At 43.0% G+C, this 24,663-nt stretch overlaps 1 protein-coding gene across 1 annotated transcript; it reads right to left on the bottom strand.

Annotated features, from left to right (window-relative positions):
- Window positions 1-265: 265 nt before the first annotated feature.
- Window positions 266-16,098, bottom strand: LOC133347670 (MAL-like protein). The gene is made up of 4 exons (XM_061560143.1): window positions 15,630-16,098; window positions 9,282-9,455; window positions 4,709-4,849; window positions 266-3,974 (listed from the first exon to the last, which is right to left on the bottom strand). The coding sequence occupies exons 1-4, from the start codon at window positions 15,765-15,767 to the stop codon at window positions 3,894-3,896; spliced, it is 534 nt and encodes a 177-aa protein (XP_061416127.1). The 5' UTR covers window positions 15,768-16,098; the 3' UTR covers window positions 266-3,893.
- Between the last annotated feature and the right edge of the window lie 8,565 nt (window positions 16,099-24,663).

Genomic DNA, 24,663 nt, shown 5'->3' on the forward strand with positions numbered 1-24,663 from the left:
CGTCACACCGGTAGCACACACAACTGTGTTGTTTTTGCAATAAGGTGAAGTATCCATTTGGATATCTCGCAGTGCAGTATTGCAACTCTTATTGAGAACGGTCCACGGAAGAGGATGCTGGCAGCCTGGAATCGCAACTCCGAAAGCTGCATCGGGTCCTTGTACCAAAAGTCACCAAGTTGGCAATACTGCCCCTTTACTCAGCAGGCCAGACATGGCAAGTTATGTAAATGTATGGCGCGAATAGCACAATAACTGAATACAGTTTCAACAACTGTTTTTATTGTTGCTATAGATAATGACCAGAGCACACAACCATCAGTGAATTTTCCTTTTTACAGTGATCCCAACCCACACTTGTGGTTTTGTAAATGGTGGTATTCATTTTATAGCATCAGTTATACATAAACACAATTTGACCGTTCATTTGAGTAAGATAAATGTACACCTATGAAAGTTGTTCAATGCTGTTTGTTGATTCACTGCGGTTTGTTGAATAACCTGCACGGCCATAGATCACTTGCTTGTCACCTGTGAATGCATTTGCCTCGACTGTAAAATACGCAAGGCTGTAGCGCCACCTATCAACAACATGTGCACACACCTATTAAACCAAACAATTACATTAACGTACAGCCCTTTACCAATGCACTGCCGAACGGATACAACATTTCACAACATTGAAAGGCTGATAAAGTGGTTATTTTTTCTGAAGTACTGCAAAAATAAAGGACATATAACACAATATGGTGACTTTACTGCCAGAGCTTATATGACAAAGTAGCCACAATTTTGTACAGAACAGTGATGGAATGTTGTCCCACAATGAGACTTGAGACCATGGTTTTGTTTTTCATGTCCTAAACTATTTTACCCAAAACATATTTGGAGAGATAGAACATCCCACTTTCCAGGGTGTCCAGGGGTCAGCAATTGCCAAACAATGTGGGCTTTTTGCGTCGTCACTTATGGACCAGCGTTTGTGGAGGTGTTTGAATGTCAACCAATGTTCCTTGGCAAGTGATATCTTTCTTCAAGAGACTTTAACCATTATACTGGTTAAAATTCACCGATTTTAGCAGAGCATAGCTGTGACATGGAACAAACGGCTTGATCGTCAGCATTGCTTCAAGCACCCAACAGCAAATTAATGTTTAAGTCTCACAATAACATTGTTTACCATTTTAAATGAAGACAATGCTATGTAAGGAAAAAATAATCTAAATATTTTAAAATAAGGGCAACTCAACAATTGATATCAATAGAGCATTGACTGCAGGCCCATGTTGATAAAAACGTGAAATCATTTTATAAATTGGACTTAAGAGAATTGTGGTGTCATTCCATTACGCAGTGCGTATACAATATTAACAGTATTGTATGGTCCCAATTGTTACCACAAACACACAAATTCATTCACTCAGATCCTGTGTAAAACTAAGATTTGGGGACAAGAGACACAAAATATCCCATTTGAACAAAACATCTCCTGTTGTGTCGGTGTATGACCAGTGTAAATACGATTGATATGCAAGTGTATACAATGGTACAGGCACACATTTTCCAAGAACAAATCACAAATCGATCTGACAGAAGTAAAAAAAAATCGCATGTAGAAAATGCATTTTCGATTCATCACATGTCCAGTGGGAGGGAGCTAAAACAGGCTTTTCACCAACACACACACACACTCACCAGCGTGGTGAAGAGCAGTCAAACGATGCTGTGACCCACATCGCCCTAGGCAGCCCGCAACCCATTAACAGATTGACAAACTTTGATTTAAAGCTTTCGTGACTGCAGGGATTCATATTCTTGGTTCTTTCGGTAAAGTCACGTAGAAGGGAAATAATGAAATAATATAAATATGTGAAATCCACAGCAAGAATTTTCTTGCTGTGGATTTCACACCTGATGAGGATTGCTTGTGTTGCAGTCGAAACGTCGTGAGAATTTTTATAGTTTTATATTCATATTATTTCATTATTTCCCTTCTACGCGACTTTACCGAAAGAACCAAGAAGATTGACAAATATTTACAAAATGCTGTGGCTTGGCTCTCCAACACACCGGTGTGCTGTGCTAGTGACGAATTGGCATGTTCTGTTTGCGTGACAACCCTTACTAGTTGCTTGTGTCGGGTGGTGGTGGGTTTTAACGACACATTTACATATTTACGTGATCTAACCCAAAAACTTCTATAATGGATGATATTGGTCACGAAAGCCTCTGTGTTAAACAGATTGACATATAATTAGAAATAATGCAACATGTAACAGGAGATTTTGCCCGCAAGTGAAATATGTACTTGCAACTAAAATGAACAAAGCATTGTACACCCTGGGAATGAACGCTTCAATTGATATACTTTAGCAATTTGTACGTATGCTTTCTTTTCATTTATTTATTTTTAAGGACTTGCTTACCTTTCCTATACTTTGCACTCTTATCGGTTGTTGTATTGTTTTTTTGTTGTAACTTTTTGACCCACACCTACTGGAAATCTATTTTTTTTAAACAGCTTCATAGCTCATCAGATTCCTCCAATCTAAAATAAAGATTTTGATTCGGATTTACTGAATTAAAACACTTATTTTTTCAGAGAGGGTCTTATGACACATCTTTGGCCAATTCCTATAATGAGTGTTTAGCTTCTTGTGGGACAAACTCAGAACTCGGAGAAAACCCACCAAGTACAGGAGGGGGCGACACTCAGAGCTCCGCATGGAGAGACTCAAGGAAGCAATTGCTGTACCACCTGGCCCACCCAGCAGCGAGGCTCAACTTTACAACACCTGGTGATCAGCAGTCTCCCATTCAAGTACTGTACTAAGTTGCACTACCCTGGCATTGTAAATAAAAAAAAATTCATATCCAGGGCAGATTAATCTGATTTACAAATGCAAGTGTCACTTGCAATAATGTTTAAACCGGTAGTCAAAATAGTTTGCAATACGGGCACTTCGTTGTACACCAAACGTGTATAGCGGCACTGTTTAGAACTCTTCCAACTCCTATATGGACTACGATGTTTCTGAAGAGGGGAAATTGCAATCAACATGAGCTGTAGAATGAATACGTTTTAGAATGGGAAAATGTTCATTTCGAGCATTTGGTAAAACTAAACTCAGAGTAAACAAATTAAATACAGCGAAATGAAATTAATCCACGAGGTTTATTAAAGGACTTGGCTATCGTAAAAAATATATACCATTTCATCAATCACACGTTACTTCTATATTGGGGCTGTCTACCCTGGAAAAACACTTTACCAGATAACTTTGGGTAAAATATCCCACTCAATAAAGATTTCGGAAGGACTTGAGAGTATGCAGTGCATTGGAGATGGCAAGGAGAGTAAGGTCCAATACACAGGAAGGTCGGTCTCCAAAGAGTTACCGGTGTAAAACAAATGTGCGTTATTTAACCCACTGATCATCAAGGGCATCTAGGACACATAAGTTATTTATGCTGGCTTGACAACCTCTATCTGGTGCGGAACAACAAAAAATGCCACAACAATTACGCAGCACTCCACTCCAATTACTTCTCCCTCTATATAAACGTGTAGATTTGAAACATACCACCGATTTCAGCAAGCCTCTGTGCATTACAGATTCAAGCCAGCTTACTATTATGGCAAAAGACAGCGAAAATTTTGATGAAATAAAAACCCCTTAAAATTGTAATCATAAAACTTGATAGAAATGCAGAAATGACAGGCAATGGGAAAAAAAAACAAGTTACACGTTTTACAAGTAAATTTGTAACAATTTAAAACTGTAGTTACGTATACAACAATTAAAAAATTTATAAAAAAAAAAGACAAAAGCACATCCAGTTTTGAAGCAGACGATGGTCCACAAATCCTTCTCGAGCACATGTTGTCCTGTTTATGGCTGACGATTCTTCCACCGTTTGAGGCTGATGAAGGAACTGGCTCCATAAAGGGCGGTCACGATGAAAATGAACACCTGGAGCAGACAAATATGGAGATCACTTCGGTCAACTGGTACGACCATAAAATGGCACTCTGGCTATACAATGCCAGGTTGTAACAATACGTATGTGCAAATAAAAACAATTACAATAATACCATGGGAACCTCATTTGCCAGTAAAAATATTATAATTGGTTTTTTACCCTTCTATTTGGCAACAAAACTGACACCTTTTTACAAGGAGTCATGTTTGCATAGACCGCAATACCTGCAGTCATAATACAAACAAAAGAACATAACTCTGATAATGTGCACTGTCCTTGAAGTTGATTGGTCCACACCCGAGACAGCTTTCCTTAGAGCCTAGTCTCACATGGGTTGGACCAGATGGCGTCATTCTTGGTTCTTTCGGTAAAGTTACTTAGAAGGGAAATAATAAAATAAAATAAAAACTATATAAAACAATACCGTGCATGTAGTTTCAACTTCAGTGTGAAGTCAATACAAAATAATGAGCAACTCACAGAGGGTTATATTCTGTATGTATGTTGAACTTATTTCGCACCGTGTGTAACCAGCAGTGCCTTGAAAACAACACTTTAGTGTATGAAGAGCACCGAACTAAAAAGGTAGGAATTTTATTTGTTTTTGATTGAAACGAGTCAATGTGTCTCGTGACATCATTCAACAATTATTTGTTTTTCACATTCTCACCATTTACACTTCAACCTCTCATTGTAATAAAACACAAGTAAATACATTACTCACTGTTGCGGCGATGTTGAGCTGATACATTCTGAAATTTGGCGAAAGCGATATAGGGAGTTGCCCTATGCTTGCTGTTAAATAAACTTGAAGCACCGCTGCGCTGAAGTACAACAGAAATGCCATGGAATTGTAGGCAGCATCCTATAAAAGAGAAAAAAACGTTGAGGCATACATGACTTTTATATGCTCTGGTCAATGCCCCCCCCCCTCCTCCCCCCAAATCAGTAAGTGCATGGTGTAATCGTAATTTGCAAACGATGTCCACAAATGCGACCTTTTCACATACGGTAGAGGAGAACGCTTATCCTCAGCCTTATTATCCGTAACCAATATTAACCACGGCAGCTATAGGATCTACAAAAACTCCTATTAGCTGCAATTTTTGTTTCACTCCCCTAACCTACTATCCATGGGTTACCTGCAAATTCTTACCCCACAGATAAGAAGAATAAAATCACGGATAACCCCACGGGTTAAGATGAACCGTGATATATTGGTACACCATATTACTGCAGATAGGAGCAGTTTTCCTGCATTCTCAATTCCCCCCCGCATATATTTGCTTGCTTCTAATGTACAGAGCAGGACGTACAGCATTTCCCCCCATGTTTAATGCAGTGTGCAATTTTTGTCTTTGACATTGATAATAATCACCCAGGAATATCTGTCCTTAGCGCTCGTGACGTCACTCCACATCGACCAGCCCCCTCATTAATATTCATGAGCAGGTGACATCCTCCAAATGGACACCCCCCCCCCACCCCTCATTAATAATCATGAGTGGGTGACGTCACTCAATATGGGGTACTCCCCCCCCCCCTCACTAATAATCATGAGCAAGTGACGTCACTCCACATCGAACAGCCCCCCTCATTAATAATCATGAGCAGGTGTAATGAAACCAGATACCACCACAGCATGCACTGCTCTAATCATAGCAGGTGCCACCACAGTCAGTATCCACTGCTGTAATCATAGCAGGTACCATAGTCACTATGCACTGCTATAATCATAGCAGGTACCACCACAGTATGCACTGCTGTAATCATAGCAGGTACCACCACAGTATGCACTGCTGTAATCATAGCAGGTACCACCACAGTATGCACTGCTGTAGTGATAGTAGATACTGCTATCGAGTTGGTAGATACTGCTATATAGAGTTAGTAGATACTAAAACAGTCAGTATATACCACTACAGTCAGTCAATACTGATACAGTGAGTATATACTACTATACAGTCAGTACATACTACTATGGTCGGTAGCTACTATAGTCAGTAGATACTGCTATAGAGTTAGTAGTTACTACTATAGAGTAGATACTGCTATAGAGTTAGTAGTTACTACTATAGTCAGTGGATACTACTATACAGTTAGTCGTTACTACTGTAGAGTTGGTAGATACTACTGTAGGGTCAGTAAATACTACTACGGTCAGTCATTACTGCTACAATAAGTAAATACTACTACACAGTCAGTAGCTACTACTGGCTCAGTAGATACTACTGTACAATCAGTAGATACTACTTACTCTGTTGTATGTAGGGTGTGTAGGTATATATACCTACGTGGGGGTAAAAATATTTTTTGAGGGGGGAGGGTCGACAATTTTCGGGAAACCTTTAAGGTCAACTATTTACCTCCCACTTTCTAGCACTTTTTGGACTTGTGCAAGCCTCTTATATTTTGTTGGTGGAGAAATAGACAAACGGCCCACCGGGCTTTCACAATAGCTTACTATCTATGTATATGTAAGGTTTTTAAGAGAAGTTTTTGAAATATATTTTTCGCCTGGGCAACGCCGGGTACTTCCCGCTAGTATATTATAAAGCACCTTTATCCAAGGCGCTTTACAAGGGTTATGCGTGGTTCAATGAGGGTAGCTGGAAGTGATATGGCCAATTGGGATGGGGTATGGGGAGAGAGGTTGGTGGGTATGGGAATTACGGGTGTACCTAGGGAGAGAGGGAAGGATGATGAGCCAGGGAGAAGAGGTGGGTATTGAGGGATGAGCAGAAACGAGACAGGGAGCGTGCTTGCTGCTTAATGTGGAGGGGAAGTTTGTTCCAGTGGGAGTGGGCAAGTAGGGAAAAAATAAACAATTATAACCCGTAAAAAAAAGTTTTTCACTATAAATCCTTTATATGCGTGGCGGCTAGAGTCCTCTCGTCCTCTGGCTTGAGATGGCTGCCACCTATGGGTCAGATGATTGCATTGCACCATTAAGCAATTGGTAATTAAATATAATATTTGTCCTAAAAAGTATAAAATTTTGGAAAAATATTTTCACGAACATTAATTGTCATGCACAACGAGTTTGTGTGGAAAATGTCAGCTCGATTGGATCACGGGAAGTGGGTTAAAAAACGACCGAAAGATTTGCACGGTCGTAAGCAAGCAAGCAAACTTAATATTAAGGATTTATAAACGTGTCAATTCATGACTACTTCAGCCCACCACCCGGTGTTGCCAGAATTGTGGCAACAATCGCACGATGTTGCTGGATGTAATTACCAGCAAAACGTCACGGTACTACTCAAATTCTAAATGTTGGGGATTTGCTCTCCAACACACCGGTGGGCTGAGGTAGTAACTAATTGGAACGTTTTATTTGCGTGACAAACCTTGGTGGGTTACCAACACATTCATACTAACGCGATACAACCCACAAAAACGTTATTATGAGCAGCGTTGCAGTTATACTCGTAATGTATTCTTAATATTGTGTACCTTCGCTTGCTTTTAAAGTGCTGTGCTGTAAAGTTTTTGTTCAAATGTGCACTTCTTGTCCAGTATCCAGTAATTTATTTGTGCGAGGAGCAACTAATTTTCTTCAGATATTCACTTATCGCAACCTTTTCACTTTTACCTATTGCTCAGTTGTTTCTGTAATCAGGGATTTTTATAGTGTGATTTCAATGTTAAAATACATAACGACAATGGAACAAAGATATTTAAATGAAAATATTGGGCCTTTTAAAAATCTAAAAGCCCATAGTGTTAAATAAAAATGTAGGCTTTTTTGTCACAAAAGATAGATTACCATACATATTCAAATGTATAAAGCATAATAATTTTGTATATAAACACATACATTTTTATAGCCATGCATTCTGACAGTTGCGGATGGGTATAAAGAAGTTTCAGAATCAGAAGTTGATTTTCCGAATAAAAAATAACCTATTGAGCTGTACATTTCTTTTTCAGGATTACGTGTGTATGTATGTTGAACTCCGTTCGCACCGTACTTAGCCAACCATGCTCATCGGAGGTGCGGGGTCGATGTGAAAAGGGTGACATTCGAACCCATAATAAAAACAATTTCGCCATTTTAAATACAGACAGGCGCGATTGGCAGGTGCCCCCTTGTATGTATGCATCTCTGTATACAATTCATAAACGACATGACCAAATCACCCAGAATGTGCTTCGTTTCAACAGATCTCGGGCGCTAAAAACAGGCAGCCTTCTAAATGGAAGCCTTCGGGAGAATATCTTAAATTAATTATGAAGAGCCTGCAACAATAAAATTAAGTCCTGAAAAGGATACATTATCAGACAAAGAATCAAGATAAGATCAAATATAGAAAACTGCAATATTTCAGCCACGTTACCAGAATTAACGGTGACTGGCTGCAATGGATGGTGATGGAGGGAAGACTCGAAGGTGTTTGGGAAAGAGGGAGACGACGATCTGGCCGGACATCAAACCTTGGACCGGATGGAAGCCGTCTCAATTGAAAGGCGCAACGACGGACAGGGAGTAGTGGAAAGAGCACTGCGAGGGAATTCTAGTAAAGGAAACAGTCATTCCTCAACAGAAGAATAAGAAAAAGCAGGGTTGAGCCTGAATAGTGCTCGGATGGGCAATCAGCCTTAACAAGATGTTGCAGGATCATTGCAGGCCGAGGTGTCACAGTGGGCACTGCGGAAAACTCAGACCAGTGTGGCGAAGGTTGGTTTACAAACTCCCCCACGACTCCTATGGCTGGGGGAGGGCCTCATCACACTGGCCAGAGCGGATCGGTCAAGGTGACACCCAGGACCAGTTCAGACATCACTCATCACCGATCTGAGCTGTGGACGGAAATCAAATTCGAGGTCACCCACTTGAAGTTGCAGTGCGTCAATAGATTCACCACCATTATACGGTGCATTAAAGTGCATAGCTATTAATCGGAGTTATAGCTATGTTTATTTTACTGCTAAAGGCAATTATTATTATTTTACATGATTAATTAATTATAACACTTTTAAACAATAAGACATTAAATGTCATAAATGCTATTCCTATATTGTCAAGCATGGTTTAGCTCTCAATTGTGTTTATTCTCATTAATGTGTATATCACAAATACGATATTGATTTTGAACATTGTACTTGGTCTCTAATGTATCTCAAACACCCCATTGTTTTGATGTACTGCATGGGAGGTGCAGTATGAACAATACTAAACGATGATACAATGTAAGCAAAAGCCACTGTCACCAAAATTGCAGGCAAAACCAATTGCATGGAATGTAACACATTGATCCTCAATCACGACGAAGTGAACCAAATCCATTACTCACCAGTGCCACCCAGGCATAGGTCTGCTGGGGGATGGACAGAAGGTATATGATGAACTGGGCGAGTGAAATAAAACACAGGGTCACCGACACGAACAAGATCCATCCGTGGGCCAGCTGCGTGGCATACACCACGTTGGTGGCCGCAATCATGATCCACACCAGAGCTCCGAATATCTAGGGCGAGAAAACACAATGAATGCCAAGTTAGTAGCATCACAACCGCCTCAAGTCCTGCACATTCATCATTTTTAAATATTTATTGTACTTAAACGTGCGTCGTTCTATTCCATTTTAGTGAAAAATTAAGCTAACGCCATTTAAAAAATGTGACTTGATGAGGTGTCTTCGGGCCGGTGCTACCGAGACTCCTGCATTTGCATCTGTGGTTTCAGCCACCCGTGAATAACCCGGGTTATCACACGTGACGAGTTGATGGTCTTAACCCAGTCAACCACACCGTGATCATTAGACTTGCTCTTTGCACTGCTGGATAAAGGTCTCCAAGTTGTTGCCACCCCTCGCATTCCTGCAATCCATGTGGTGACAATGACTGTACGCGAGTTTTGCACTAAAATGTAAAAAAGTTACAGCTCTGAGAATGAAACAATTAGGTTTGACTACCATACGACCAACATATAAGCAGGTTACGTGGGAACGCGTAGAATCCCTATTGCAGGTAAGGGCACACTTAAAAGGAACCTGTTGGGCAAGCAGCCCATTTTTCTCGTTGCCGATGTTTGCAGATTGAGTTCGGCTGTCGCTCTGGTTGATAATTCAGGAGTATTAGCCATCACGGTGGACGTTAAAGATCCTGTGACGTTACTCAAAAAAGAATAAGCCATGGACCAACTGTTACAGATAACTTGCCAACTTAGTTGATTTGGGGGGGGGGCAGACAAAGAAACCCCAAAGCAAAATCGCCTCCTCCTGGCAGACCGATGCCCATTTGTAGGCCGGTGCTGTGCATGCCGTCTACCACAGGGACAGCTGCCACTGTTGGTCACCTTGGGTGAGATGTGGTGAAAGGCTCTTTGCGTAACCGGGACATTTGTGTACCCTCACCTGTAAATGCAAATTCTTATTCTCCAATCAAGAGCTTGGGGTGTGACAGTTCCGAATGGACTTCTTCATCTCATTAACTGATGCGGTTAGCACAATTGCTATTTAAAAAAATACTATTATTTACAGTCTGTGTTCTACCCATGAAGGCCTTGCCACAACACCGTGTCAGCCATGAGGGTTGTTGGACCATATGTTCCCACTCAGTGTTGTTATGAAAATGGAGAGGCAGAAAAAATGAAAACAAAACCATTGAGAATGGCAATTCAAATCCAATACATCTTAAAATAAACCACGGAATTTGTACCTCCAGATATGCATCACAAACATGAGTCAGAAAATAGAACCAACGCATGAAAAGTATGCAAAGAAGCATGGAGGAGGTGCATGCTTTGAATTACACAAAAACAAAGAGAACATGGTTAAGACAACATATACAAATTATACATCGTATTGAAAGTTTATGAAAATGGGCAGCACTGGACTGTGGGAGATTTCTTAAATCGCTGCAACTCTTTCCACCCTGCACTATAAAATGGGAACACCACAGTTGCTTGGCAGGTCATGTCTGGTGGTGGGGTAAAGTGTGGGTACTCGTACCTCTTTCAAAGCATTTGGCCAGCTTGGAAGTGGAGGCCAAAATTCGCTGTGAAGAAGGGCTCTCTGGAGCTCGCTTCAGGTGGGGGGGGTCCTTCCATCAGCGATGAGGAAATCATTGCATTGCTGTTTTGTTGCCTCCAAGTGGCACCACGATGGCAAGATGTTAACTACCTCGCCTGGTATACAGGAGGCGGTGGGGGTTCGATCCTGACCCTGATGCCTGGATATTTGTAGTTTGCGTGTACTCCCATTGGTCGCTTTGATTTTTATCCGGGTCCACTGGTGTTTCCTTCTACATTTTGAGTTTTTGGCTGCTATAAATTGCCACATAAGACACTTCGTTAAGCTATCATGTGTGGCCAGGGCGATTCTGAAAAATAGTTATGAAGCTCGGTGGGCCTTACCTGGTAAAATAACAAATAGTATTAGTCGTAGTAATAGTAGTAGGATACATGCGAGAAGGGATGATGGCTGTTAGTTGAAACTAACAATGCACAGGCAGCTAAATGAGGATATGCGGCCGAGAAGATGTTCACGACTGACGGAGGAGCGGTGAGATTAACTCTCGTGCAGGAGCTACTGGAGATGGCTTATTGCTGCATCACAAGGTCATCAAAAAAGCCGATGGCTTGGGGTATAGCCTTCATCCAGCATGAGAAAGATCAATGCCGATGATGAGGATGAGATATGCAACTGATTATGGCAGAGGGCAAACTCTGAATTTCCATGCTGAGAGCTCAAATCGTAAACCCATTAATTATCATTTATATTACAATCTAATATCATTGCACTGTAGATTTGTACCTGCACAGTACATTTCTGAACAGATGTACAGTAGTTGTAACCGCCAGACAGATGTATGCTTAAGGATGAGGGTGGAAAGAAACTGTAGAGTAAATATAATTGACAACCGATGGGAACGCAGCCCATATTGACAACAGAAAATGTAATGTTCATCCAGTCAGACAGGTACATCACACTGTACTTCAGCATGCAATATAAATCAAAACAGGCTTTTTCTTTAAAAGGGAAGCTTTCCTTTCATCTTTGCAGGAAATCTATTGGCGAAATAACTCAAGTCGATTGTGCTCATTGAACAATTGCGTCTTATACTGGCATTGAAGGAGAATATATTTATATATTTATTTACGTGTATTTCGCCGGGGTTTGACATTCAACCTGCTCTTTACTGCAATTGAGAAATGTTAAAACAATTAGGAGGGTGACCAGCGGCACTCCCTAGCACCTGTTTAGAGAATTTCATTCTATTTTAAAAGCATCCTGAGGCTGTTCTCACAAGCCTCATTCCTAATTCACATATCCAACTCTCGTATTTATTACACAAACCATCAGCCACATGGCCTTCCGGGAGTGCATCATTTCAGCCGCATTGGAGCACCAAACGCTGGACCGGGTTTGACATCGGTATCTCATCAGCACTCCGGCATGCCAAATTCGATGCTGGTGAACTGCCCATCTTATAGGTAACGACCCTTTCCTCCCGATATGGGGTCAAAGTTTAGCAGGAAATTATATGATATGTTACGTATTATTACTTTGTTGTCATACCTCGTGGATGGATGTTTTTCTGCTTTAAAATAATTGCTTTATTTTTATTTAAAATGCATGCCTAGTTGCTCAGTTCAATTTCCTGTATTTTATACAAAAGGCATTTATCTTTCTGTAGTCAAGCTCAGTGGCAATGTGGTAGGGCGCAAGTGTTGCTACCTTTGGGGTACCAAAAATCTGGACATATCATGGGCAGAATAATATCTCACAATACCAGAAATGGGGATAATTACATGTCGTGTAAATGCATTATCCTGAGTGGTGTATTCTTATGCAATTGACAATAACTGAGATTGCTATCGCCCTGGGAAGACTTACAGATTCATCAGCAAAGCGGCCTTAAATAAAAGATAATGATTCTGGGAACACCAGAACAGGCGGGACAACCCTCTACAATGGCCATCTCATTTGAGAGTTCATATTACAGATATAGGTCGGCTAAGGCCATCATCTCTGGGGTCAATACGATGAGTGCAGGAAGTCAGTATCTCACAAGGGTCATGAAAACCCACTGATGAGCATTGTGTGGTTCTCTCGAGGAAATCCCCACCGAGTCTCAAGATATAATTTTAAGTCGGGTTCTGACATTTATTTGCAGTAAGGGGGCGATGTTGTCACGTGTAATCCCACTTGAGTTATGTGTTGGTAATTGTTCAGCATTAGGACGTTTGGCCAATAAAATATCAGCTACATCGTCGGGTTTTTTTGGTCAAAAACATTGCAAACCTGGAGACAACTCATGCCGAACAAGGGGAGAACATACAAACCCTCAGGCAGGTGTTCAAGTTGGGAACCATTATATAATGTTAATGGTCGAGGTGATTTGCCTTACAAAGTCTACTGATAGACAGCTTGTTGGCAAAGTCTATAGTGTACAGTAGGGGTTAGAGTGGGATTCCTAAAAGTGAACCTTGCACTCCAGATAAATGCACGCCACCCTAAAAGGTGTTTTGTCCCCCTCTATAGCTCAGTTGTTTTTATCCGTTTGTCTAAACAAAGAGTTCCAGAGTGTTCTTCCTCTCTAAAAATGCACCAAAAAACGATTCTACTGCGAGTTGTGAAATGAACTTTGTAAGGACATTAAACAAATGATCACCAGTGCTCTTTTTCTGCAACTGAACTAAGCTCTCCATCAGTCATGGCTAATAAAATACATTTAAAGTATTTCCGAGTAGACAAACTTTTTTTTTACCTAAGTGTGCCCGTGTTCTGACGTGCAATCGGACGATACCGATACCATCACCTTTGGTGGCGTTTGAGCCAGCGGAGGAAATTCCACATAATCGTGACAAGTGCCGGTGTTTCTCAATAAGACAGTGACAACCACCACTGAATTATCTGGCAATTGTTTAATGGTCATAGATAATGATCTAAGTCCACACCCAACCAGGAATTTAACCCGCAAATCAGACGATTGCAAGTTAAGCACCATCTAATCACAGGAACACCCGGGCAGGTATGTGCCTTTTCAACACACTAAGCATATGGTTAACGTAGGCTTAGATCATGAAGTCACCACTGATGTAATGATATACAGTATAATTTCAAGTTACAAAATGTACCTATGCTGTGTCATTGCCTAGCTGGCAAGTGCTCACCGTTCAACATTACAGACAGCAGTCAATTTCACCAATGATGCCCATGCAGACATTACCCTATGCCAATGTTGTCCACCTATACAGCAATATGCAGAGATTTAAATGTTGCCATGAGCGTTACCAAGCACAACAAGAATACTCAAAGGTTTCTGTGCTTTGTTGGCTAATCTGAAATCCTTAGTATAAGGCCAGCTTTTATGACAATCCTAGAGAAAATAGTTTTCTCCAACAATCAGCGATGCATTTCCATATGCATAGCCTTGTTTATGGTGTGCAGTATTTAAGGTTGACCCAAAACAGGAGGACACTCAAATTGTCAACAAAAAGCGCATGATAATAGGTTTTTCCACTTTTTTCTGGCAACAAAACAGGTGTTAAGATGTTAAAACACCAAACTGAAATATTTTACAAGGAATCACGTCTGCATTAACCACAATGCTTGTGGTTAGAATGCAAACAAAAAAACACTGATAATATATGCATTGTCTACATGCTTTGTAAATAGTTGCAATATGTAGGCAAAGCGTGGGCATGAAAGAGTAGGCCAAATAACCGTTAGAGAGGCTCTGTGGAGCTCACTCGAGTTAACTTCGCCCTTTTCTTGCGAGAAAATGCGGTGCTTCACATGTATCTATAGCCATGGTTAAATGGGAAAAGGTACCCCCCTTTAAATTAAGGCAAAAGGTGAACAAAAAAGCCACACCTTAGCCTCACAGAGCATCAGTCATCTTTATACCGTTTTCACCCATTGCCCTTCTTCTTGCATCATTTCCAAAGTAAGCCTCTGCCAACTGTGTGCCGTTTCACCTTCAGCAACAAGTCAGTTTTCATGTTCCATTGCTGGCAAAAGGGTTAAACGACGAGGCTTGGGTGTGGTTTGTGGTTACTCCTTGCTCAACGACAGTAAACGAGATGGGGGGTTGGTTGGGGATGCTGCAACTTTTATGCTTTGGTTTTAGAAAAAACTGAATAAAAAAAAGACCATGGGTTATTTTTTTACTTTGATCATATTTTATATGAACATTAAACGTGTCGTGTAAAGAACACACAAAAAAAAACGTTGACATTGTTCGCGGTCACCCAATGCGGCGAAGGTAACGGCTGTCGCGGTGTGAATGACAATTTCCTGACGAGGTATTGCCCCAGCAGTGTTCATTGCCAGTGCGATATTATCAATGTCATAAATCGTACGACTCCCTTAAAAAGTTATGCGCATATTTGAACCTCGTTTTAAAAACCAAGTGTTCAAGGGGAGTGTTTGTTCTTAAATTGCATACGTTACATCCGTGTGCAATACATTAAAACCATCACATCCGTCGTGATGCGAGCGAGCGAGGGAGGCAGGTGAAGGCTTCTCGTTACGTACAGATTGCAATAACCAAAAAGCAGCGAACACACGAACCATGATCCCCACAAATGGGCAGGAAGAAGCCACAACACCCATACAGGTGAATCGTTCACGCAGCACACCCCCATCCCCCCCGTGCAAACGCAAACACGATCCCTCAACTCCTTTACCCACCAGCTCTGGCATGATGAGAATCCCCGACAGCCTCCGACAGAGATCCGCACCGAGCGGGAGGTTGGGCGAGATGGAGGCCTGGCCATAGATATCCCCAGGTGAGGGGCCAGTGGTGTGGACAGGTGGAGGTGCATCCATGGCCGACTTCTTCTTCTTCCTCACGAGCCCTGCGAATTGCAACTGCTGCAGGTGATTATTGAGCTGCGAGCGAGCGAGAGGAGCGAGAGGGCCTCCGTGTGCGGTAAGGCACTTTGGCGATACAAGAAGCCGCTCAGACGCAGGTAGATGGGACCGCCGACTTTACCGTGTGGCTGGCAAGGAAGAGAGCCCTCTACGAATCCTGAGCCAACAAGCCCTCTCCGAATCCTGAGCCAAGCGTCCCCCTCCCCTCTCTCTCTCTCTCTCTTATAAGCTGGGTGTGTTGCTCACGCCGTCCGACCTGTTCCACCTGTGTGGTCGCCCTTGCAAAAGTGCCGTTGCACAATGCCGAAGCAAGCATACGCATCCGCCCCCACCACCTCATCCTCCTCCTCTCTCAGCTGCCAGGGGCAACATCGGCAGGTCCCGCCCACAGTCATTCCTGAATGCTTCCACGACTCTTGTTTGCCAAGGGAAGCCGAAATGAGTCTCTAGGCTGGGTTTTTTTAGGAGGGTCTTGCCAAGTTTTTTTTTATTTTGTTGCAGTGGTTGCGGGTGGAGGGATGTTGCTGCTGCTGCTGCTGCGTGTAATCTCAATTCGAGCAATTTGAAGGTGCTCGTTCAGCATTGGGATGTTTTGGCTAATACCAATTCTAGGTTAGATTTTTAGCTATGGGAGGAAACCGGAGGAAACCCATGCAAACAGGGGGAGAACATAGACACTCCACACTAAAGGTGCCCAAGTCGGGAATCGAACCCAGGTCCTTCTTGCTATGAGGCACGATTGTTACCACTGCCGCACCCTGCCGCATGCACGTGGTACAAGCGGATCTACGACTCATATCGAAAGTAAATTGCACGCACAATGAAGAACGATAATAGTATTATTTTTCAATAACCATTCAGGTTCCCCTGTTACAGTCTCCTTCAGCTCTTCGTCATTCTCACAACACTCTCTCTACACAAAGGTGTTCCCTGCCGTTTGGAAAACACGTGGAGGCCGTTGTGTGCCCTGCCTGGAGGAGAGGCCGCATATGCGGAAGTTTCTCGAAGTGGCATTCCTTACCGGAATCGGAATCCGAGACTATCTCTCTGTGTGCTGGGGCATTGTTATGCAGAAGCAAGGGGTGTGCCCTTCATCTGTAGAAGGGGCTTTTTAATTCACTAGAGCAGTCGGTGCAGTAAGTCTCCATAATATTGACCTGTAGTTGTCTCCCTGTGAGGCATGAAAAGTCAATAACCGCCAAACAATTGTGCACATGATGTTGACCGCAGATCACTCTGACTTGAGTTTATTTGGTTATTTGAGAAGTTTAATGTTTCCACTGCATGTACTGTGATTGCACTCGGGGCCAGAATGGTAAAATATGGGTCTCATTCCTGGGAATGAATCGCCGCTTAAACTTGTGTAAAATATGCAATGACAGCATGTTGCTTGATTTTCGTTGTTTTGAAGATCCGTCATGTTAAACCACTGCTGGTTGAAGGCCTCCCCATGCTGTTTCCATCATCGGGGTTGTTTCACCATATTTCACCTCTCCTGGTCAGTGTGGGTTGGTGAAGTGGGCCACATGACCGGTTCAGATATCACTTTCCGGTGATGTTAGCCATGGCCTGGCTTCGAACGCAAGGTCATTGGGTTCTTCCCCCGCACCTCAGATTAACGCGGTTGATTAAGTACGGTGCGAAAGAAGTTCAACATACATACATAGCAGCATAGTACTATAACCCATGTGTCACCACTGCACCTTGCAATAGACGAAGTATAAATACTGTAAGGGACAAATCAAACAAAACAATGTTTTTCCTGAGAGTTTGAGTATCATCAACGTGTACTATAAGTAGCTGATTCATGCACCTCCTATTATCACGGTTGGCTGCGTACGGTGTGAAAGAAGTTCAACATACATACATTGCTAATGGTTGCTGACATCTCCTTTTCGATGATGCTCACAACTTTTTGTACCACTTACATTTATAATTAGAGCTCTTTATTCAAGAATGTTCACAACATACTGTGGCTACGTTGCTCCTCCCCTAGGCAGAACAAAAACATAGTGTGGGTTATTTGTGTTGTGTTTTGCAGTTGTAGGGAAATTAGATAAATTGGCGTTATTTGACTGGTGTTGCAAGTTAACTTAAAACAGTGGGAAATGCCTCAAAAATGCTGTCCCGTATTATTGCCATCAGGCCTTGAAGGAGAGCAAACAGTCTTTAAAATAAATGTTAATATTACCATTAGTTAATATTTAACTTCTCGTTTGCAAATTTTGGTGAGGTAGCATTGATAGAAAGTATCGTAACTCAATGTCACATGCCATGCAAATTCATTGTAGATTTCAACCACACACTATTGAGTGCTTTGTTTATTGTTCAAGAGATTAAAAAAAGTTAATGTTGTGATTTCAGCATAAGAGTTTAAAAGGGCGTATACTCGGCTTAAAAGTATTGGCATATACCAGGCTTAAAAGTATGGGCGTATGCCAAGCCGTTAAGTATTCCCCACACCAACTTTTAACGCATGCTCTTTAAACAAGTAGCTACTGTGATTCGCGGGAAGGAGTGACTTTTAAACGTAACCTTGCAAAGCAAACATTTTCCCACAAATATTGCACAATGTGATCCGTCAAAGCTGTTGTTAAGGCATAATGGACGTGCGTATTTTGTGTTTGTGTCATTCTTCAAAATAACTGAGGCTAGTGTTTGGAAGCCTGGATGTAACCTGCCCATTTTTTGAAAGCCAGTTAGTTATGCAACATCCTACAGACATGTACAACTACTCAGGGATACGATCTACAATTCACGAGGTGAGAAATGGAAATTGTGGGTGGAAAGGTGGCGCACTGGTTAGTGCACCTCCGATTTGCATGGTTTGGCTACGTAGGGTGTGAAAGAAGTTCGGCACACACACATAGTGGGCCGCGCGATGAAGCCCGAAGACCTGGGGTTGGTGCCACGGTGGCGAGATGTTAACCTCCTTGCCAGGTATGCAGCAGGTCGTGGGTTCGATCCCGACCCTGGCGCCTGTATATATGGAGTTTCCATGTTCTCTCCATGGTCGCGTGGTTTTTTCTCCGGGTCCTCCGGTTGTTCCCTCCACATTTATGGACATTCGCTTAAGAGTAGTTGGTTGCTATACATTTCCACATGATAAGCCACAGCGTTGGGCTCTCATTTGTGGCCAGGTTGCTTCTGAAAAAGGACTGTATAGTTCAGTGGGCCTTACCTGGTAAAGTAAAAGTTAAATTTAATTTTAATTTTAAACTTTTTTTATAAGAATCCTGGCCAGGGCTAACAACATTGGCAAATGATATCTGAACCAGTCCAGGGGTCAACCACCTTCACCAACCTACACTGACCAGCGTCCTGAAGTATGGTCAAACATCCCCCATTCACCAACACGGTGTGCCAATGCATTCATCCAACAGTGGATTGACAAAAGGGCTGTAAATTCAAACTATTTTATTCTTAAATATTGGTACAAATGTGCCATACACAGTGTATTAAAATAAAAACTTTTTTGTACTCCAAATATTAAGGTCATGGCTTCACAGGAATATAATGTCATAAGGTGAACATAACGCAAATGTAATTATTCCACTGGCAAAGCAGTTCGGGAGGAACCCATGTTTGTGGTATCAAATGATGGGGTTTAATAATTCAGCACTGACACATCACGCTTGGACGCAGCACTTTGTAATCACTGGTGTGACGACTTTCAGTGTCGAATACAAAGCCAACGTGACAAACGCCAGCTTTTTTGTTGTTTTAAACGTTTATTTGTTTCCATTGTCAAAAAACATTGTACCTTTGCAACAATTCACATCATTGTTTCGTTGGGCTCAAGAGTCGATTGATGGGAACCCACAGGGATGGTTTCACTGGTAGGAACCTTCTGGTTACACCAGCCCACAGGGGATTATTGTGTCCGTCCGTCGTGCAGGGAGGGGCTGGGTGGGGAGGGAGGGGCTGGGTGGGGAGGGGCTGGGTGGGGCTGGGTGGAGAGGGGCTGGGTGGGGCGGGTGGAGAGGGGCTGTGTGGGGAGGGGCTGGTCACCCCGTGGTGCCCTTATAAAACTCAACGTGTTACCTACTCACGCCGGCTTGTGCCCGCCCTCACAGTCGGGAATATTTGCGGAATACACCACGCCGCCGTTGACCCTGACCATTGACCGAGCAACCCAACGTTCCTACCAGCTCCCTCCGCAGGAATGTGTTATGTTTCTTGCACTCGTTTGGAGGGGGGTGGGGGAAGGGTATGGGGGTGAGAAGGGGGGTAGAGGTGAGGTGAGGTGGGGAGGAGTAGAGGTGGCGGTTATGTAAAAGGTTGATGAGCTCCCCATGTTAGCTGGGGGGTGATCTTATACGGGTGGGGAGCGGTAGTGTAGTGGTTAGCGCGCTGCGCCCTGAACCCGGCGACCCCTAGTTCGATTCCCGCTCACGGCCAGCACCAGTGACGATTATCTGAACCGGTCCTGGGCCTCCCCTAGGTCTATTCAGCCTCAAATGAGTACCCGGTGCGGTGTGTAAACATCGGCACTGGGGAGACAAAGGCGGTCGGGCGTGGTGCTGGCCACCCACCCCCTCGTGTACCGTTCCGGCCTTCATAGGTGCTCGCTAACAGCACTTGCCCCTACAGTCTGTTAAGGCTATACGGGGGATCTTTGTGTTTGATCTTATACGAGAAGTGGGGGGGATATTCCTAGAGCATTGGGTTTGGGTGTGGGGCACAGGTTACGATTGTTGAGGGTTACTCAGATATGGATCCATTGTTCTGGTGACACCAGCTTTTAACAATAAGAATGGAGAGGAGAGTAGACGTATAGCCACATAATTCATATTCAAGCGTGAAGCAATTATGGGAAACATTCCCACCCCCCCCACCTCTGTCCATCCAGCAGTTTAAATGGGTACAGCCGGCAGGTGACATGTGGTGGCATATATTGTGGGTACTACTACCTCTTACAAAACATCTGCGAGCGTGGAAGAGTAGACCAAATACCCTACTCGGGTGCTCAAGAGCAGGGGTCCCCAACCCACTGGGATTTTTGCACACAGTTTTTTCCTGGATTTTTCTGTTTGCGCATAGTCACTTTAAGATGTTTTCTTGTTCATGTTTTTGTTTGTTGCGGTTGCACCCGATTCAAGAGCCGAATGGCTCACCGGGTTATACCAAATAAATGAAACTGAAAATTTAAACCCACGGACCGATACCGGCCCGTGTCCTGTTAGGAACCGGGCCGCACAGCAGCAGGAGGTGAGAGCGGTGAGTCCGCACGTGGCCCGCCCCCATTAGTTTATTATTCACCACTTCCGTCCGCGCCTCCATCCCGCACTGCGCACTTGTCTCAGTCACAGTGTTGATAAGCCCACAAGCTGCTAACCCCTAGTAGCCAAAATGAGTAAAAAACAAGTAATATTGAAAAAAAACTTCAAAACACGCTTTCATGAATTGTACCCTACTCGTAATGGAAGAACTCCACGACTCCAGGAAGTGGCCCCGCAGCTTGCCATCACGTAAGGGGCCGTGGTGATTTACAGTTAACGTGAGTTGAGCGTGGACAATTAGACCCAAGCCGAAACATAACATCTAAAAAATAATGTTTAAAAATATATGTTTATTTTAATGATATAATATAGTATTGTCATCAGTATGACATAAGTATACCACGTTTGCAGTCGATACCACATTGGGAAGTGGGTTAAAATTGAGTTACAAGATTTGAGGATACAACAACAGAGAGTGAATGAATAAAAAGCGTGTGATTAAAAATAATAATAATGATGATGAACGTCGCTGGAGAGCTTCTTTGAAAAGGGGAAAGACCCAATGATGACCCCCCCCCTCCCCCCGGTCCGTGAAAAAATTGTCTTCCACGAAACCGCTCACCTGGTGCCAGAAAGGTTGGGGTCCGCTGCAGTCTAGAGGGAGGGGCTACACCTTTACCTTCTAACTTTTTAATCAATTATTATCCAACGCAAACAATTGATCCATAGTCTACACAAAGCATCCATATATTTCATTTTCAATTAAGCTGCTTGATAAATTACTTGAAACTCAGCTCCAAGAGACCTCTGGGGCTGAGGCGAGTAAATTATTAACGTTTTTATTAACACGAATACTTTTCATTTTATACAGCATCATCCTGTTCCCACAGAATCCCACTTCGGCATGCTGTGGTCATTGTGGGATGATGATGATGTGGCGGTTTCCCAGGATTGAACTCAGGTGGCCAGGTTCATAGTGCAGTGCACGCGCTAACTCATGTGCCACTGCTCTACCTGCCTTTGCACGAATGGTGAAGACATGTCAAGGCACACACGTTTGTAAAATGTCAAACCCATTAATCCACGTAACCAGTGGCGTTCGTGATAATTCTAACACTTTATGTAAATCTTGACAAATTCGTTTGATGTAAAAGTTTGCAAAACTATTCCCGTGGTAATCAGGCAGGGCTTGGCTGCATTAAGCCCCTGATCCCCAAGGCAACGATGGCTATACTGTCGTGTACTGATGATGTCTAACAAGGATGAAACCAGTGTATAGTTGTCTAATTGCCCTGCTGCTGTAGGAAATAATATGGCGACATTTTGTTTTTTTGTTTTTTTTAGTTGGTCGTCTCAATTCACGCTATTTGCCATATACATGCGGTATGGCGATGTCACCTGACATGCAAGGCATCATGCCAGGACTGATCCAATGGTCACGGGCACTACTTTTGCAGTATTGTGCCCCAAATTTGACATCTACACTTAGTTCGGTAATTATCTTATTCTCTGCAATTACATGTACACACACGCGCACATACTGTAGACAATACGTGCGTGTGTTAAAGACGAGCCCACGGGTTTTTTTGCGTTGTTAACTCATACTAAGGTATGTATGCGTCATTATGTGGCCTCTCAAATATGTTCGAAAGTCCTCATTGAGGAAACATATCCTGATCCCTGGCGAAATGGAATTGTTTAAATACACAGTAAATTCCGCCCCTCCCCTCCACTTGCTCTGATGAGTCCCCTGTGCCTGATACCGTCGATGCCCCGAGTAATCCCGTCTGGAACGTCAGCATGTTGCAATGTATGATGTGAGGGAAGACGAGGAATAAAACATATTTCATATATAAAAAAAAAAATACACAGTAAAACACAAATTCACATATGAATACATGCCTAGATGGAGTCAAACCGGATTTTTTAAATGTTTTTATCCAAGCAACCATAGAAACATTATTTGACATGCATGAACAATGCGGAACAACAGCATCCATTGAATACCGCGGTTTACTTTATAGTTTCAAGTATGCGAGGCATTTTCGAAACTGTTCTAAGAGTTGCAAGGGTCACCAAATGAAACGTGACGTCGGTCCGCGTTACGTTTATGGTCACAATCGCGTTTTTTTTTTAAAAACCGTGTAAATATTTATGGTTGAGGGTGACGGGGAGATGGATTTGTGGCGCAAGATTAGAATGCCTGGGGGCCGACGTCGGTGAAACACGACTCGAGGTGTTTTCTCGATTATCTGGGGCAGGGATCAGCAACCTGCGGCTCTGGACCCGACGTGCGGCTCTCGAATGACTGCTTCTTGACGTTATTCACGCGCATCGCGGCTCTTGAAATAACGAGGGGGTTTTTACTGGTAGGAACCACCTGGTTCCACCAGCCCACAGGGGATTATTGTGTCCGTCCGTCCGTCGTGCATCCAAAAATGGGAGGGGTGAGGCTGGGTGGAGAAGGGAGGGTGAGGAGGGGCTGGGTGGGGAGAGTGGGGAGGGGCTGGTCACCTCGTGGTGCCCTTATAAAACTCAACGTTTAACCTACTCACGCCGGCTTGTGCCCGCCCTCACAGTCGGGCATATTTGCGGAATACACCACGCCGCCGTTGACCCTGGCCATTGACCGAGCAACCCAACGTTCCTACCAGCTCCCTCCGCAGGAATGTGTTTTCTTACTGAATTATTAAACAAAAAATGTCTCATCTTGTTATTTCGGTTGTGGACCCCTGATCCGGGGTAACGGCAGGGGAAGCAGCTTGGATAAAACAAAAGCACAGCAAATACATAACGTATATAAGGTAGGCTGTAAAACCACGTGTATTGTGTCGCTCTGTAGAATGCTGGTGAAGATAGAGGATGTATGATCTGTTATTATTGTTCATTCAAATGTTTACTTGCCGAAACGTCTGCGCCCATGTGGTCACCAACCCACAGACTCAAACAACAAATACATCATGTTTCATCAGAGCATGTGTGATAGGCAAAAATAGCACAGTTAATCGAGAGGTATCTTTCGTTTATTGAGCCATCTCACTGCTTTTAATGCAACACGATAGGCCAGTTCAGATCTTTACGGAGCAATACATACAGTATTTTTCTGGTAAAAAGAAAAACTTTTTAATTACAATAAGATTAATATTTTATAGCCATTTGTCAATCCATTGCTGGATGAAGTCTGGGAATAATAACATTGCCAAGGGAGTACGGTGGCACGGTCATTATTCAGGCAGTGCGCTGTGAGCTCAGCAATCTGAGTATGATTTCCAACCATGGCTATAGCATCTTCCGACCCACATTAACCAGGGTGGTGAAATACGGTCAAACAACCCTTGTGACTAACAGAGTGTGAGGAGGCCTTCAGCAGAGGATTGACAAATGGGCTGTAACAGCAACATTTCACAATAAGGTTAATGGAATAATTGTAAATACAAGTTTTCAGAAGAACAATCCTTTCTCGGCCAAAAAGCATAGGCAAAGCATAGTGCAGAGCAGTGCTTGATAGGTACTGCCTGCCTTAGACAATCTATTATTCTCACTACTGTACTGTGCCAAGCTCTCTGGATCAGTGGGTGAAACTGGTGTCACATCACCAGACCAACTGACCATACAAGATGCATTGCAAA

The sequence above is a fragment of the Lethenteron reissneri genome, chromosome 26 (genome assembly GCF_015708825.2).
Source record: "Lethenteron reissneri isolate LAM-NWPU_2019-01 chromosome 26, ASM1570882v1, whole genome shotgun sequence".
Taxonomy (NCBI): domain Eukaryota; kingdom Metazoa; phylum Chordata; class Hyperoartia; order Petromyzontiformes; family Petromyzontidae; genus Lethenteron; species Lethenteron reissneri.

What these genes read in the sequence shown, in the direction of transcription:
- LOC133347670 (XM_061560143.1), bottom strand. Translation starts at nt 15,767, where the DNA reads ATGGATGCACCTCCACCTGTCCACACCACTGGCCCCTCACCTGGGGAT. An exon ending in CCTATGCCTGGGTGGCACTG is followed by an intron (nt 4,850 to 9,281) that starts GTGAGTAATGGA and finishes TCTCTTTTATAG; the next exon opens with GATGCTGCCTACAATTCCAT. An exon ending in AGCTCAACATCGCCGCAACA is followed by an intron (nt 3,975 to 4,708) that starts GTGAGTAATGTA and finishes TGTCTGCTCCAG; the next exon opens with GTGTTCATTTTCATCGTGAC.